At 39.4% G+C, this 17894-nt stretch overlaps 2 protein-coding genes and 1 long non-coding RNA gene across 8 annotated transcripts; 2 read left to right on the plus strand and 1 right to left on the minus strand.

Moving 5' to 3' along the window:
* Positions 1 to 1067: 1067 nt before the first annotated feature.
* LOC114564677 (uncharacterized) lies at positions 1068 to 7457 on the plus strand. 2 transcript variants are annotated; one of them, XR_003693810.1, is made up of 4 exons: positions 1068 to 1106; positions 5892 to 6003; positions 6262 to 6382; positions 6504 to 7457. It is a non-coding gene; the product is annotated as an uncharacterized LOC114564677 (long non-coding RNA). The 2 variants fall into 2 exon arrangements; XR_003693809.1 differs by having other exon boundaries at positions 6262 to 7457.
* LOC114564675 (immunoglobulin superfamily member 3) lies at positions 1840 to 9822 on the minus strand. Of its 5 annotated transcripts, none has more exons than XM_028592165.1 (11): positions 9562 to 9822; positions 8937 to 9127; positions 7393 to 7767; positions 6845 to 7261; positions 6285 to 6689; positions 5699 to 6073; positions 4348 to 4719; positions 3831 to 4223; positions 2849 to 3241; positions 2499 to 2730; positions 1840 to 2272 (listed from the first exon to the last, which is right to left on the minus strand). In XM_028592165.1, exons 2-10 carry the CDS (start codon positions 9004 to 9006, stop codon positions 2522 to 2524), a joined length of 3009 nt encoding a protein of 1002 aa, XP_028447966.1. In that variant the 5' UTR covers positions 9007 to 9127; positions 9562 to 9822; the 3' UTR covers positions 1840 to 2272; positions 2499 to 2521. The 5 variants fall into 5 exon arrangements, with proteins under 5 accessions (XP_028447966.1, XP_028447965.1, XP_028447967.1 ...); XM_028592164.1 differs by having other exon boundaries at positions 2484 to 2730; XM_028592166.1 differs by lacking the exon at positions 1840 to 2272 and having other exon boundaries at positions 2285 to 2730; positions 8937 to 9013.
* A 1933-nt stretch (positions 9823 to 11755) lies between these two features.
* On the plus strand, positions 11756 to 17636 carry klhl6 (kelch-like family member 6). Its single transcript, XM_028591332.1, has 8 exons — positions 11756 to 11794; positions 11908 to 12477; positions 12574 to 12739; positions 14079 to 14528; positions 14744 to 14981; positions 15496 to 15698; positions 16007 to 16220; positions 16978 to 17636. Exons 2-8 carry the CDS (start codon positions 12221 to 12223, stop codon positions 17274 to 17276), a joined length of 1827 nt encoding a protein of 608 aa, XP_028447133.1. The 5' UTR covers positions 11756 to 11794; positions 11908 to 12220; the 3' UTR covers positions 17277 to 17636.
* The last annotated feature ends 258 nt before the right edge of the window (positions 17637 to 17894 follow it).

Raw genomic sequence — 17894 nt, forward strand, 5'->3', positions numbered from 1 at the left:
GGTATAATTCAAGACCAAAGACAGTGCTACATTATCTCTCTGGGGATGAGACGACTACAGCCTGCCTTGTGGTACTAAACTCTAGTGTACTGTTGGTCACATCTTTCAGACAACCACTGTTAGTTTGACCTTAAATTGTACATAACTGATATACACTCATCGGACAAGAGCCTTTCTCTGTATGGGAGAAATCTGGTGTCTGTGCCTGTTTCCTCAATTGTGAAAGCAAGGAATAGATTCTATTCTTGTCTCTTACACAGATGGGGTGTTAAACATTGATAGGGCTGATGCAGGGAGAAAGTGGGAGAGGGGGGATACACTACTTTCCTCTCCTTTAGTTTTGATGTGATTACTCTCCAGCATCCAATTTTGTTGAGTTGGAACAGCTGTTAAAATGCAGCAACAGCATTATGGCAGAAATTCAGAATCTGACATGCATTTATGTGCAAACCAAGTACAAGAACAGTCCAGCCTGTGAGTGGTTGGACAGTTAAATGGCTGACTTTAATATTCACTTTGAAGGTGATTACACCTAAATCAGACATGGATTAATGTACTGTGACTGTCGACCTTTTAATGCATTGCCCCCCAATTTTAGGGGACTGAAATTAAATAGGACACATTAAACTATTTAAAATCAAATCATTGCCATTGAATTAGTGAGTCTACAACTCATAGACATCAGGCAACATTTGGTGATGCTCTACAGGCCTGGCTTATTTATGTGGGTTTTACCTTCAGTCTGGTCTTGAATAATTGAAAGACATGCTTAGCTGATTTTAGGGTAATTACATGTTCAATCAAAAACATTCCTCTAGCCCAAAATGCTCTGGTTGTGTATTTAGGATCTTTGATCTGCTGCATTGTCCTACATTTTAGTAGCCTGGGTAAACCCTGACGAACTTCCGGCAAATTTGAGATTTGCTCTGCAGGTCATTCTGGCGAAGAGCCCATTCAAACCCATTTCCAATTTCCTCAAAATTGAGGCACCAATCACAACCGTTGAGGCGGGCTTTACGCGACGAGGATAGCGCAGCGACGGCGAGCAGCTTTTTGTTTACATTCAACATGACGGCTACCGAAGCCGTGCTTCCAGGGACCGGCAGGTCAGTCTGACATATGCCGATTTTATACCGGTCAATGCTATAATTAACTGACAACATAAGTTATATGAGTTACAGTTCTCAAGGACGCACGCACACACGGACAGAGACACAGTCTCTTATTCCTTTCTCTCAACTTCTCCGCCGTGTGTGATGTGAAGCCCGTGTCCGCGCTATTCTTGCACATGTAGGGAGCCTCGTGAATTAACCTGCAACATATCAGCTGTTTGGAAATTCTTCAGCGTGTGTGCAGAAGATAACAAGTTCGCAATATGCAACACCTGCAAGGAGAAAGTAGGGCGTGGAGGGACCACACCAAAAACCAAAATCACATCTATTTTGTTGGATGTGAAAAGCGTCACCCGTATCGTTGCTCTGATTGGTTGAAGGACTATCCAATGAGCCCAGAGGCATTTGAGTGGCATCCGTTGGTGACGCCCCTTTGGAAATGAACTGTCAATAAACCTTTCCCAGACCCACTCTCAGTTACAGCTGAGAAGGGTCTGGTGTTAACCAGGCTAACATTTTAGGACCACATCTAAGATTAAAGATCTAACATTGTTCAACCAATATGGATGTGAAAACCCTAAAACACCCTTGAATGTCAGACATCTCATAATAAATGTTTAATTTGAAAACCAATGTGCTTGAGTACAACCAAAACAATGAAAAACGTTTCACAATTATATTTCATACAAACACACATTTAGTTAGCGCAGACTTCTCAAAGCACACACACACACACACACATTTCATCATTAAGTAAAATTGTGCTTCCAGAAACATGTAAACTAAATGGTTGCATTGGCAGATTTTTACTTCCATTGTATGAATGTAACCTCTGACTGTTACTCTGTCTGCCAAAATGCTCATCACACTCACGTCCCATCAGATTTGACCACACAGTCATCCTTGAAGAACCACAGAGCACTTCCTGGTTGATTCATCGCAGTGCTACTTACAGAGAAAAGTTTCAAGTCTTACCACATGTCGTGCTTAGCTGCACTCTTTAGACATGCTATGCTTTGACTTCCCCCCATTAAAAGACATAGTATCAAGCTGCATTCAGAGTATGTTGCTTTGTGTAAATCCAAAAAGTTAATCTCCTGACAAGCTCAACTGTCCATTGAAGGCATTAAGAAGCTGGTGATTATGCAAAGAAGTTTAAGCTGTAAAATGAAAAATGCATTTTTAATTTTAAAGGTTTAATGAATTTCATTAAGCAAAATTATTCCCAGCTGCACAGAGTAAAACATTTAAACTACTTTTTTTATGGAACATTATCAACAGATTTATTTAAACAAGAATGATTGAACTTTGAATAAAAATGAATACAAAATATGTACAGTAGAACAGTTTGAATTATAAAACTTATATTACATGTAACATAAAAACCTCTTCTCCACTTGTGGTCCGATTTAGTCCTCTACACTGGGTTTGGTGTTCAGTGAGAGTTCCTCTGTCCAGAGACTTTGGCCTGACTGCTTTCCTCTTGTAACTTTGCTCCTGCACATCTTCAGCACCAGTAGTAGTAATATGACCAATAGTGAGCATATGACAGCACCTATGAGAATCCCCATCCAGATACCCGACTTGCATTCTGGCTCAGAGACGGTATTAACATCTCCTGCAAAGAAGAAGACAAATAAACATATTACTTGCTTACACACATGCATGATTTAACATGATTTTCAAGCACTGGTATTTGCCGAGAGTTACTGCTAATCACATTAAGATGTGCTTACCATCTGCATAGACATTAACAGTCAAATATCCTGACTTTTCCACTGCAACCTTCCTCCATCCATGAGACAGAGATGGAAGCCACTCTTCTACCTCACAGAAATACAGGCCACTATCTACAGGACTTGGCTTCAAGACTGTCAGGCTGAACTGGTTGGGCAAAGGGTGGCCAAATCTTAGCTGATCACCATTCTTAAATCTGTCTTGTAGGGTGGAGTTGCGGTAAGAGGTGAATACAGGGTGCTGTTCCGTCTCTGTGTCTTTCTGCCAAAACCATGTGACTTGGAACTCGGATTCACTGCTGGATTGTTTGGTGATATGACAGGGGATAGTGAAATTCTCGGATCTGCTCACATTCAACTCCTTTATTTCCTTCACAATGGACAGGTTTTTTTCTGTGAAAGCAAAACAAGTAAAAAGACACATTTTATTTAACTTTATTGACAAGGCAAACCAATCAGTGGGACTTTAAAATAGGGGATAAGTTGGGAAAAGGAGACAAAGGAGAGATTTGGAGGATTATTTTGTGTAAAGCCCTTGAAAACTTCAGAAAAAGTGTTTCTATATTGTCATGTCGAAATAAGCTAAAATCAAGCCACAGAGTAGATCACAAAGGCTTTTAGCACTAAACGTAGCTCCTAAGTCTAAAAGAAGTTAGAGGCATTCCAGAGGACTACTAAGTCATTCAAATGTTGCTTAATTTGTGCATATAAATATATCACATTTTTCCAACTGAGCCCCAGCCACTTAAAATCAGTGAGAAGGGAAAGTAAAAAATAGATAAATATGAGAAGCTGTTATCTCATTTGAAATAAGCAAAACTGTTTGAACTTTGGTAGAGCATAGTATGCTCATGCTGAGCCTCATCTCTTATAGTAAGAAGTTTGTTGAGAAAGGCTTTTAGCGCCATAAAAATTGTATGGGCTACATGTTGCTTACTGAACTCTGGAGACATTTTCAGTGAGCTATTTAACACAAACTTACCAGGCTCAATAACTGTTAACTCTGTAGTTTTGGACACTGGTGAGAGCTGATACCAGTCACCATGAGGATCTTGCAGCCACTCCACCACCTCACATATGTATAAGCCATAGTCTGAGACCCGAGCTTGACGAATACTGAACTCAAAACTGGGCCCCTTAGTGCGCCTCATGCTGATTCGCTGTCTGTCGCTCTGCTGTACCTGGGGTCCGAAAGTTACTAGGGCATCCTGGTCCGAGCTCACAATGGTCTTATTTTCTGCCTGTTGCTGGAGCAGCCAGGTGATAGCATAGCGAGAGGATGCAGAGGAGTCTGAGATAATTGAGCAATTCATGTCTATATCAGTGTTAATATTTCCTGTCAAGGCAGGGGTGGTGGTCAGACGGAGTTTGCTCTCTAGCAGAGGGAGAAAAAGTGAAGTCAGATATGGTTAAAAACTAAGAGAAATAGAATGTACAGTGTAGCTTTCATCCAAAATTGCTTCAAAGATGGCATGTAGCCTTACAAATCTCAGCAATACCTGGTTTATGGACCAAAACAGCAAGCAGGTTGGATGGAGGCAGCTTCTTGTGTACATTCTCCAGGAAGACAGACACACTACACTGGTAGCTTCCTGCCTCCCTGTGGCTCGCACCATTAATGAGCAGATAGTGAATGACTTCATTCTGTGTGTTCTCTACTTTCAGCTGGTAGCGGTGCTGGTCTCCGGACCAGCTGATGGCACCATTAGAGTACAGTGTAAGGATGTTATCTAGGGTTGAGGCATCACGCTGCAGGCTCCAAGTCAGTGTTTTTGGCATTCGTAGTCCTCTGATCCGGCACATCAACTCCACATTTTCTCCCACAGTCGCTACATTGTTGCGACTTATCAGAGACACTTTTACAAACGAATCTGTGACACAATTCAAAATAGTCAGCAGTGGTGAGTAAAAAAGCAGAAGTTGGTGATCATACAAAATCACTTGTTCAAAATAAAAAAGAGATGTGAGTCAATGACATTTCACACTTTGCACTTATTTCTCAATATCATTTCCTTCTTTAAAACAACAAAAAAAAAAAAAAATTTGATATATATATATATATATATATATATATATATATATATATATATATATGACATATACTGACGACAGCGTACTCTGTGTTTACTAGGTCTAGAGAGATGTTCCGTCATTTCCGGTTTTCATTTTTTGGGCGACAATACAGATTAGCGCTGCCTGCTGTTATGGAGACGTATTACGTCTCTGCACGCGTAGAACGTACGCTCAAGTCGGCGTCGCTTCGGTGTGTTCTGAGGCACTTATTGGAACCGACTGATCAGTCCGACTGCTTTTTCTGCCGACGGTCGGCCGTCGGGTTGTGTTAGAGCCTTTAGTTGTTTTAAAGTGCAAAGTTTGTGCTTATTAAAATCCAAAATAATTTTCCTCATGATTGTGTAAATGTCCATGCAGTGCTGGAATAGAAAGCGTTCCCCTGTCGAAGCATGAATGTACTCTGTAGGTTTTTTCCAGTGAGATTTTGAAATTTCTTGCATGTGAATGGATATTATGGCCTGATGGTGGTACTACAGGAAAGATCAGAGGGGTCATGAAAACATTGCAATAATGGATGGATGTACAGACAGACAAACAGACCAACTGGCAGACTGAGCAACATCCACATCCATAGCATTGCGCCTATGTTGACTATGTAAACATTGACCAATGTTTTCCAATAGCAGTTTCAGCTAAGTATGTTGAAAATGACTTTGTGTTTCAGAGAGTGATCAGAACATATATGTGCTAAGAGGAACCTGCTGTAAATATGCAGATTTCATCATTTATTTGTGTTGAATATTTTGTACTAGACAGACAGATGGAGACACATCTTACCTATTAGAGCCACTATCACAGTGGCAGTCTGTGACTGGCTGTTGGTCTTGCTATTGATTTTCCATTCAGACACAGCACACTGGTAAACACCTGAATCAGAAGGAGTGACCTCATCAAGCTCTAAGGTGAATGTGTCAGTCGCTGGACGCGTTGCCTTTACTTTGCGACTCATGAACTCCACCGCTTTCTCCAGAACACCCTCCTGACTGAGACTGATGACACTGGTGAACATGGCCGTTGATGTGGATGTTAATTTGCGTTGCCAGGTGACCGAGAGCGGGCCTTTGACCCCACGCACTTTACAGGTGAGCTTCAGTCCTTCACCTTCTTTAACACCCGCAGAGTTTTCGAGCATTTCAACTGAGAGCCCGCTTTCTGTAATGAGACAAGGCATAAGAAGATAAAAGAAAATAACTTTTTTTTTTTAAATAAAGTTATGAATTATCTCATATATATATATATATATATATATATATATATATATAGATAAAACTTAAAATCCATGGTAAATCATACAGGTAAGAAAATTAAACCCTGAATAAATGTCTGTATGTCTCATTCAGTTTGGGCTCACTTGCTGACTGACCTGTGGCTGAGATGCTGACCAGCTGGGACTTGGAGTCCTGGGATGCTACCTGTGTAAAGGCACCATCCTGCCCTCTGTCCTGAAGCCATGCTCTACAGGTGAACTCTCCTTGGTCCTCGGTTCTGACAGGCTGCAATATGAGACGGTAATCTCTGTCCCCAATCCGTGCTGCCCGCAGCTCTCCTTCTTTAACTCGCCCACTGTACTCTGGCCCCACAGACAGAATGCCTGTAGGGCCAATGCGGGCCAACTCAACACTTCCCCTGAGCCAGGCTACAGAGAAGAACCTTTCCTGAAGGTTCTGGGTGTCTACGTTGCAGGACAGCGACAGCTCCTGCCCCTCGTGCAGTGTTGACGACTGTGCAGAGATTCTCACCACCAGAGACGATGGGTCTGGCACCACCTCTGCTCGAGGCAAAAAAGAAACACAGTGAGACAAACACAGAAACACATCCTGTCAGAAGCCACAACGACTGCTTAGGAGGAAGATCAAAGATGAACATGTCGACTCATATCAAGATGTGCTAAATAAAATCAATGAAATGATGGCTGCTTCTAACCTCTGGCTTTGACATTCACGATAGTTTTCTCTGCATCCTTCTGTGCGATGGTGTACCAGGAGCGGTCAGGATCTTGGATCCACTCCTGAGCCTGGCAGTAGATCCTGCCTTGGTCTGACAGCTCCAGCTGAGCCATGTTTAGCTTGTACATGGCCTCTCCCATTTTATCTAACCTTATGAGTCCAGCTTGGTAACGCCCTTCAAACCCCGGGCCTGGGATCAGTGTGAAATCTCTATCCAGAGAAATGATAGGCTGAGCGTTTTCTTCACCGTCTTTATGGAGATACCAGGCAAGAGACAGATGGGTGTGCTGGATGGTGTTGCTGGAGGCTTGGCACGTTAAAGCGAGAGCATCACCCTCATAATAGCTCAATGAAGTGGAGGCAGGTAATGAAACACTGAGGGAGTTGTCAATCACTATGGCACCACAACAGAAACAGAGACAAGGACATGAAAGTCATACATTATTGCCATTTCTTTCAATACAGCGATGCAGTTACATTAAAAAGTAAGTCTAAAAACTCAAAAGTAGATCAGTGACTGATTACCCTTCACTGTTGTCGTAGCGCTGTAGGTTCCATCATAAACATGTAAGTGGTTGATTACACTACAGTCATACTCCCCTTCATCAGTTTTATCTAGTCTTTGTATCTCAAAGAAGACTGAGTTTGGATTCACATGTGTCAAACGAATGTCCCCACTCCTCACACGTTGTGTATACACGGCATAGCTGAAGTCCGGGTCATTGGTGCTGATGATGTTAATCTCAGATGTTGGCTTTTCAGGCTTCTTAACACGGAATTCAAATCCTTTTTTAGTGCTGGCACTGGCAAAGCCACTCACATTGCAGGAGATAGAGAGCGGAGAGCCCACCACGCGATACAGTGGCCCAGCCTGTACTTCAGTGAGCACTCGGGCTTCTCCTGTGTGAAGCACAGATAAAACACAGATGTTGAAGTCAGTTAAATATTGCAACTTAAAGTGTTGTTCATGTTTAATAAGGGTGCTACACTCCAGAATCCAACCTTGGTTTTAGCATTGCATGAATATGTAAAGCAAAACTCTGTAGCCTTCAAGTTGCTTTGCACATATATAAACTTTTTACAGTATATAGTGTGAAGTATGTACTTATTGTAGTAACGAATGCCTGCAAATAGTGGAAAATGTCAGGACATTTATATTCATCCAAAAGAAAGGAAGGAATTATTGCTACTTTTTCAGCTTCATGGTTCATCTACATCAATTCAATTGTTATTATAAAAGACTAAGAGAGAGAATAACATAAGTAAATCATCAAGTATGAATAATTGAGTTCAACCACAGAAACCATTGCAAATGCAATTACATTCAATACATTACAAAAAAATAACTAGCCAAAAACACATTGAGTATTGTAGATGTATCACATAAATTGAGCTTACCATGTATTAGTGGTTATTATTATTTCTTATTATAGTGGTATATTCAAGATGTACATAATGGCAGACACAAATAACTATGTTTCACTTAAAGTGCACTTAACACCAAGTTTCTTGGCTCCACTTATTTCCTCCTTACTTTAAAATGACTTTATTTACTCTTCTTCTTTTTTAACAAGGGTTAAACTAAATAAGCAGCTGAAATTCTACCATATCTCCACTTCTTTTTTGATTGATTGATTTATTTTGGATTTGACAAACAACATAATCCAAAGGATAGCATGTTAAAGTGTAAACACTTATTTCCAACATGGTCCTTGGTGTTAAAACATGCAACACATAACAAAGACTTATTTCTGGTCAAAAACAATAACATATAATACAAATCATCCAAGGTTTAAAAGCATTCTAAAATCAAAGAATCATAAATCACATAAAATAATCAATCTACTCTAACTAAAAAATATTGGCTACTCTGTTCCATAAAAATACCTTTACTTTATATCTAAAAGCCCCCCTGGTATTTACAATTTTGAGGGAAAGTGGCAGATTATTCCACAATGTTATACCTGTATAAAAAAAAAGAACTTCTAGCTGCATTACTTCAGCTTCCAAAGCATGATGATCACTCACCAAAATGCAATTCAATTGCAGGAATTCAATGTAATACTTACCACAGTGCAGAAATAGTCCTAGGCAAAAGAGCAAATTGGCCCTCAAACAAGATCGCAGGGAACACTTCATCCTAAAGCTGCCTCAGAAAAACAGTGTTCACACCATAGCAGTCGTGACCAAGCCTTTACTCAGTCTCACTTCTGTTACAGCAGGTCTGCGCGCATAGACATATTGCACTAGTTCATGCTTCCTGTAGGTAAACCAAGAGGAAGTCTGACATATGTCCTGCATAATGCATACTCTTGCAGCATACTGTACATGTAAATGTATTACCAATGTCACTTTTACTGTTTGTCTCAAACGTGCATGTGCAGGTGATATAGAGCGTTGGGAACAAAAACACAGACCCTGGAAATAGCTTTGTTCCGTCCGATCTATACTCTGTGTGATTTGGGTTAGACATAGCCTACATAAATAAGACTTATGTAGGCGTAGGTTTTTTCCGACCACTTATGATAAGTGGTCGGAAAAAACACAGCGTCCTTGTTAGGGCGCATGTTGGCTACATTACATCGTTTAAATTGACACCATCATTAAATGTAATACAAAATCAATTGAGCAGAAACTACAGCTTTAACAAACTGAGAAAATGTGCGGTGTGGGCTGATTTGACCTCAAACATACCTGAAATAATGTGAAGTGACATTGTGTGATGCTACAGGCAGATAATGCACTCTATCGGGATTCTCAAAGATCGACACCTCTCCATGTCTAAAAGTTTTTTGACTTTAGAACGAACTACACAAACTATGTGCTACTTTTTTATTCCAAAATAAACTTCCGGTTTTTATTAGAATTCGACAATTCATTGTCATTTTTACAAATAACAATATAATAATCTGATCATACATCAACGAGTGGCAGGATAAAAGGCCTGCGGTTGAATTGCATTGCTAGGAAATAGCTTGTGTCCAAGCTTGACCTATTTCGGCAAACACTGAAACAGGAAATAAATTTGGATTCTTTTAGATTACGTTTGAATGGTGTTGTAGACATATGAGGCAACAGTGCCACTTAGTGGAGAAGATGAAGACATACAGTTCTGCTGCAACTGTGTCTGTCATATTCACATTTTAGCATTATAGCCTAAACTATTGCTTTGATTGTGTAGCCTAAATACATGCTTGAATATTTGATGTATCTGAATAAGAGGTAAAAGGGAGATAACCAACAGTTTGGACATCTCTGTGGTGTAGGAGTGAGAGAGAGAGAGAGAGAGAAGATAAAGTCAGATGAAATTAGATAATACTTCCCAGAAGGGAAATTTACATGTTACAATCACACATAGACAAGCTAAGAGACAAGAAAAACAGATATATAACTATTTGAATTAAATAAACATAAAAAAGGAATGTAAGGAAATTAGAGATATGAGATTAAAAATCTACATACAAAATCTACATTATAAACAACAGATATTCTGCTCCCCCTGCTGTTTGGAAGGAGGTGTTTGCAAACCAGCCATCTCAATGCAAGGACTGCTGAGTGCTCGCTGGACAGCTGGCCCATTGTTACTCTATGATATATTAATATTTATGATGGAAATGGAATATAATACCCGGATATAGCATATAATTTAAAATTACAACAACAACCATATAACATTATCTTACTATATAGTGATATAAGTCATAAAAACGAATATAGTGATAAAGATGTTATTACGACTTACTTACATAGTATAAACATTTTGAATATGTTATCGATTGTTGTTGAAGATAGCAATTATGGAAAAGAAATCATCTGCTACAAAATGTGTGATTATTTTTTCCCAACTGTTCTCTAGTATTTGCTTGGAAAGTTTAACCTCTTTAGGCATAAAACCCTTATAAAATAAGACAGCCTATCTGTTTCTATTGCTCACAACCCATAGATATATATTGCTTATGTTGTACAATTCCCTAATACTCCCATATTTTGGATACTGCAGAGAAGTTTGGGGTAATACATACCCTATTAATACAAAACCTCTGTTTTTGTTACAGAAAAAAGCATTATGAGGATTATCAACAAGACAGGCTACAGAGAACACACTAATAGTTTATTTATAAAATCTGGACTTCTAAAATTCAAAGATTTGGTTGATTTGAAGGAAAGCTAAGCAGAGAGTTTTGCCTATGGTTTTACAAAATGTATTTACTCCTGTATCAGAGGAAGATGGCCATAGAAGGCAATATCATTTTAAAACTCTTTTCGCACGTACTACACATAAACAAAGGTGTTTGTCCATTTATGGAGTTAAACTGTGGAACATCTTGGACTATGAACTGAAGTGCTACAAAAGTGCTTGTAAATTTAAGAATGAATACAGGAAAAAATACAGGAATGTTATAAGAAAAATGATAACTAATACGCTTAAAATGATGATAATTAAATGTAAGATAGTACTCATAATTGTTGGTGTTTGGGGGGAGGATTGGGGTTGATCCACTCATGAAGCATTTTCTTTTTTTTTTATGTGCACAAATAAGTGACAGGTACCATAAGATTTTCTTCTTCCTGTTCCTTTTTTTTTCATTCATGCATGTTATGAATGAATTAATGAATAAAAGTAGATAATATATGCAACTGTGCATAGGGGTCATGAGAAGACACTAGCCACTTTAAAGGGTCATGAGCCAAAAAGTTTGGTACTTCTTGGGTAATGCATTAGGGAATTAAGGGCCTTGCCCAAGGGCACCTCATTTGTGGTAACGAGGGAGGGGTAAAAACTGCTCTTTAACTTTTCCCACCCAGATTCATCCTGCCGGTTTGGGGATCAAACAGGCCACCTTCTGTTTTTGCATTAAACGTGATCAGTCACTATCAGCACTTAGATGCAAGAATGACAGAGTGATGTCACTCAATTAAACAATAGGTGAGTTCATGTTGACAGCAAATGTAGACACACAACAGCAAACAGCATTTAAAAATGTATTCAAGATTGAACACTTACATGACACTTAATACGATGCTGTGTGTTATTTGCAGTATTGTCTTTTTGGTGTCATCTGGTGGGGAAGGCCTGGCGTCTGTGTTTCTGAGAGAAGAGGAAAATTGAGTAATTCAGGGGGAAATTTACTCAGCACAAAAAGAGGAAGTGTCTAGTAACAAGCGTTGCTACACGTATGTCCCTCACAGAACAGGAATAGGAAGTATGAAGAGCACAGGAAAAAACAAATCCACATTTCAAAGCAACACAACTGTTGCAGACTAAACCACAGGGGTCTGTTTTACTTGTGCAGGTGCAGCTAAAGTAGCTGCACGCTGGTCTTCCGTGTTTCCGAAGAGCTTAGTGAAAAAGATGAGTGAGTCACTGGAGAGGACTACAGACGGTCCCTTGACGCTTCTTGCAGATGAGTCCAGCCCGGACGAGGGGAGAAACAGCCTGACAGGCTCCAGTGAGTTACGTTGGGAAGATGGAGGTCTACCTGTGGAGCTGCAGAGAGGGATGGAGACCCTACGAGTAAACAATGAACTGACTGATGTCGTACTGTGTGTTCAGGGACATGACTTCCTTTGCCATAGAGCCATACTCGCTGCTGCCAGTCATTACTTCAGGTAAAACAAATCCAGCATTGTCTAACTCTAATGTATCTCTCTGTAAGGACTCTGCTGATTGTGCTGAATGATTTTTTTCTTTTCTTTTCTGTGTAGGGCCATGTTTTGCAGTGGTCTGAAGGAGAGTCATGAGGAGCGTGTGGAAATAAAGGGGTTGGACAGCGGGACGATGCAGTCTCTCCTGGAGTATACCTACACCAGCCGTGCCCTCCTAACCCACTCAAATGTCCAGAGAATACTAGAGGCTGCCAGTCAATTTCAGGTGAAATGACAATTACTTAATATAAAACTTAAAGGAGCCACTCGATTTGTTTACTTTGCACATTCATCATCTGACACACAGAGCGTTTCTTTGTAAATATTGAGCCCTGAAGAAGCTGTCTTTTAGATAAGTCATTGACTTCAAAAACCTAATCCTTAACCAAACATTGTATAAGATCCCTAACATATCCTCAAAACATCAACCACAAAAGAAACATTTTTATTTTAGCACATTTTTGACTCAATCAAGTTTGGTGTGAAAGGGTTTTATAAGAGTACACTCATCAGTTCGTTCCAAGTAAGTGTGACCACATGCATGATCATGTGATTCTTCACTGGAAGTAAAAACACAGAACTGCCAGTAATTAGAATCATGACATTTAATCCCAACTGCAACAGTTTACTGTTTATACAATATAGTTGATATTGATAGCATTTTAATTTAGCGTCATTGAATTAGTATCAGTCAGTTGGGACACATGGTGTATCAAAGGCATGGCAGAAGACTCTATGGTACAGAAATAGCAGCAAAAAACATTTTTATTTACTTTCAGAAAGGTTCTATTACAGTGATGATTGTTATCAGCACTGTAACCCTGCGGTAGTCTATAAAAAATTTTTAATCTTCAACTTGTTCTGATCCTCTATGTTTAGACACTATTCCCCCATTTACTGACAAACATCTTATTAATTGAGAAAAGAAAAGAGTGAAAGAGGGAAGTGAAAGTTGCCCAGTTGTTTACACTCAGGATCAGTTTTCCATACAGGCTTAAATTAACTACACAGCTGTGCCAGACAAGGGGGAGGCAGGGGTTTGTGTTCCTATACTTCTATTTTTGTGACAAACAATTTGAGTTTTTTGAAAATAATAGAAACTTCAAGAACTTTGGTTGGTATTAGCTTCTTCAACTGGTTGTTTTAAGGTTAGGATTTAGTTTAGCATTGAGGTTAGAATTACAGATTAGGATTTAGGGTACAGTTTGAGGATATGCATGTAATAACATTAAATTTACTTATAGCACTTTTTAAAAAACATTGCTACAAAATGCTTGTCAGTAAAACGGACAGAGTAAACCATAAAATTGCTAAAATGATTAGATTGCAAGGATAAATGTAAAAGTAGAACACAATAAAACATTTGTCATTTGTCATTTGTTGTCTTGTCCATTTTAGTTTTGCATACTTTTGAAATTCTAGCACAGCTCATCAGTCTTAGAAAAGTAGCGTTATCTGCTTATCACTGACAATTTGGAGAAATCCTGGATGTGTACACCACAGTGTTTTCACAATGTTCATCTTAAAAGTGATAATAATGCCTTTACTGGCCTTGTCTGTTGTAGTTCTTGCGTGTGGTGGATGCATGTGCTGGCTTCCTGAGCAAGTCACTGCAGCTAGAGAGTTGCATTGGGATCCTGAATCTTGCTGAAAGCCATGCCTTGCCGGCCTTGAAGACCGTGGCTCAGGATTACATTACCACTAAGTTCTCCCAGGTAGTCCAGCAGCCGGACTTCCTGGAGCTGCCAGTAGAGTCTCTGGAGGCTGTCCTGCAGAGGGACGACCTTGATGTGAAGTGTGAGGAGTGTGTTTTTGAAGCACTCATGCGCTGGGTGAGAGCCCGGCAGGATGAACACTATCCTTCACTAGCCAGGTTGCTCTCACATGTGCGACTGCCATTGTTGGAGCCTGCGTACTTTGTAGAAAAAGTAGAATCAGATGAACTGATTCGCCGCTGCAATGAGGCTTTTCCTTTGCTCCAAGAGGCCCGCATCTATCACCTCTCCGGCAGTGAGGTCAGTAGACAGAGAAGACCAAAATCTTTAATTATAATTTACCAAAAAAAAGATGTTTGGAAACATCACTTTGTCCACCGGTGGAAAAAGCTATTTAAAATGTTCCATATTCCAAACAGCCATTTTGTTAGAATAAAACCAATCATTTTGTGATAAAATGACTGCTGTATTTCATTGTTTTATAGTTCAATGAGTTTTATTTAACATGTTTACAGGTGGTCTCTGAACGAACCAAACCCCGTGTGCGGCACTTTCTATCAGAGGTGTTTCTAATCATTGGAGGCTGCACCAAAGATGAACGCTTCATTTCCACTGTCACATGTTTGGACCCCCTCAGACGCAGCAGGCTGGAAGTTGCCAGGCTGCCAATCACAGAGATGGAGGATGAATCCCAAAACAGGAAATGGGTGGAGTTTGCATGCATCACCTTCCGCAATGAACTGTACATATCTGGTGAGAAAAGTCACGTATTGAGGTTTTATATAGAAAGGCTTAGTTACTGTAATATGTGTCCGAGATACCGTACAGTGCAGGTGAAAGTGAAAGTGTTCCCTGTCTACTTGATTATGTTTCTGCCAAGTTATGGTTTCTATACGTCCTCTTCATTTTTCTTGCATCGTCATCATGTAAACAGGTTGTTGTAAATGTTTCTAAGCTTCTCTTATTTAGATATAATGTTGTTATAATCAGTGAAACATCAGTGTACAACGGAAAAAAACAACAGGAAGAAGTGACATACTCTGCAGTCACAGTTGTTGTGGGTTTAGGTGTTTCCCAACTCAGGAACTGACACCACGGCTATGGGTACTTTAACTGTTCAGCAACACGTACACTATGAAAGTTTAGAGATCAGGTCATGGGATTTTTAAATACAGTCATTACTAAAGATTGAGGGACACATCTGTGTCTGTGTGTGATAAGTATCTACAGCAGGTGACATTTGTCTGCAATGCTCCTATTGTTGCAGGAGGTAAAGAGACAAAGCATGATGTTTGGAAATATAATGGCGCACTGGACAAGTGGATCCAGATTGAATCCCTGACAACTGGGCGCTGGAGACACAAGATGGCAGTTCACGGGGGGAAAGTGTACGCACTGGGTGGATTTGATGGAATTCAGAGACTCGATAGTGTTGAAGCCTATGATCCCTTTCACAATCGCTGGGCACAGGTAAACGTACAAGAAGTCTATGTAATAGTGGTGCTACAAAATTACGTTTTAAAATGAATGAGCTGAGTTTTAATTATTTATTCTAATTTTCCACAATTTACTCCGGTGATTATTTCTTTCATAATTATAAATGTAATATTGAACACATTGGAGCTCCATAATAACATGTTTTTACTGTAGGTGTTAAAAACTGTGATGCTCCATAAAATGTACTGCTTTTAAAAACTATACCTTGCATGTTTACTTCTATTTCTGTTTGGTGGTACTCCTTTATACATATTTAGATGCCCTTTTGGCTGTGTTTGCAGGTGACACCTCTTGCAGTAGGCGTGAGCTCCTTTGCTGCTGCAAGCTTTGACAGATGGATCTATGTGATTGGTGGCGGGCCGAATGGAAAGTTGGCAACTGATAAGGTTCAGTGCTGGGAACCTGGGACAGACAGCTGGGAGCTGCGGGTGCCCATTCCAATCGAAACCAAATGCACTAATGCTGTCACTTTCAAGAACTGCATCTATATAGTTGGTAAGTTGGCAGTGGTGGCTGGTAACTAAGTACATTTACAAAAAACACTGAGGTATTTCTACTTTACAGAAGTATTTTCATCTTTATCTTTATACTTTTACTCCAATAGGGAAATATTGTACTTTTTACTCCACAACATTTGTTTTACACCTTAAATTAGGCCACTTCACAGATTAAGATTTTACAATGCATACATACATACAATACCTACAGTATGAGCTTGTAAAATATGATGCATCATTAAGTAATTATGAAATTGCCTAGCAGTATATAAGTTAAAATTATCTTTACCTTGATTGACTACAACAGTGAAATGCACATTCACAGGGGACATTTTTCTGTATTGTAAGTACTTTTGATTTTTGATTTGAAGTATACTTATACTCAAATTACATTTTCAATAACTTTTATTTGTAATGAAGTATTCTCATATTGGAGTATCACTATATTAAGTACATATCTAAATACCTCCTCCACTATTGTAAGTTGGTGGCTTTGAATTTAGAGTATGTGTATTAATATGTGGCATAAATAATGTATATCACATGTTTCATTCCAAAATGAGATGGCCACAATGTGTGAAAAAGTAGTGTAGATGTCAACTCTTAAAGTATGATTGCTAGCATTAAGATAGGCAGATCTGAATTAGTTACAGCTGAAAGCAAGCTCAAAAAAATGATATATATTTGTTATGTGATCATCTGTGTCTGGTATGTGTGTATATTAACTTTATTATGGTTTCTTTGTCTTTTCCCAGGAGGTGCCATGCATGCTATGTACTGCTACTCACCTCTGTCAGACTCCTGGTGCCTTGTGACCCGTCTGGGGGAGAGGGCGAGCTGCGCCATAGCTGCCTGTAACAACAAACTTTTCATCACTGGGGGACGAGATAACAAGAACCAAGTCATCTCCACGGTGATGTGCTGGGACGTTGGCAGAGGGGTGTTGACAGAAGAGTGTGTTTTACCTATGGGAGTGTCCCACCACGGCAGTGTGACACTCATGAAGTCCTACACACACATACACAGAATAACATCTGCTTCAGAGTGCCAATGACACAGACTTCAGTGAACAGGACATTGTTGTTTAGAGAATGAATGAAAGAAAAAGTGAGGAAGTGATGAAAATGGAGATGATTTATTTGCGTGCATTTAATGTGCATTTTATGCAAATGTATGCCACTTTGAAATTGGAGTTGATCACTATGTTTACCACCTTTAACAGTATAATGTTACATGACATCATCAATTGTTGAAACTTTATTTAATACTGCTGAAAAATCAATGTACAACTGTAATAACTGATTAATTGGTATACACCAAGAAATACATTGTTTTATGGCTTTTACAGTTAACATAAAGATTGCAAATGCATGCTAAGCAAAGCAACGTTGCTGTTAGAATATTTGGATTAAATAAATATGCATATTTTAATAACAAACCAAAGCCCTATAGCATCTGTTTGAGCAGCTGCGCGCGCACACAAACACGCGCGCACACACACACACACACACACACACACACACACACACACACACACACACACATACACACACTGGTTCTGTCTATCTTCCTGTGAACACTGCCATCTAGTGATCAATATAACTCAGAGTTTTGATTTATTCAAACAGACATTCAGTCATAGCTATATGAAGAAATATCGGATATAAATATA

This window comes from Perca flavescens, chromosome 11, assembly GCF_004354835.1.
Source record: "Perca flavescens isolate YP-PL-M2 chromosome 11, PFLA_1.0, whole genome shotgun sequence".
In the NCBI taxonomy this organism is placed as follows: Eukaryota; Metazoa; Chordata; class Actinopteri; order Perciformes; family Percidae; genus Perca; species Perca flavescens.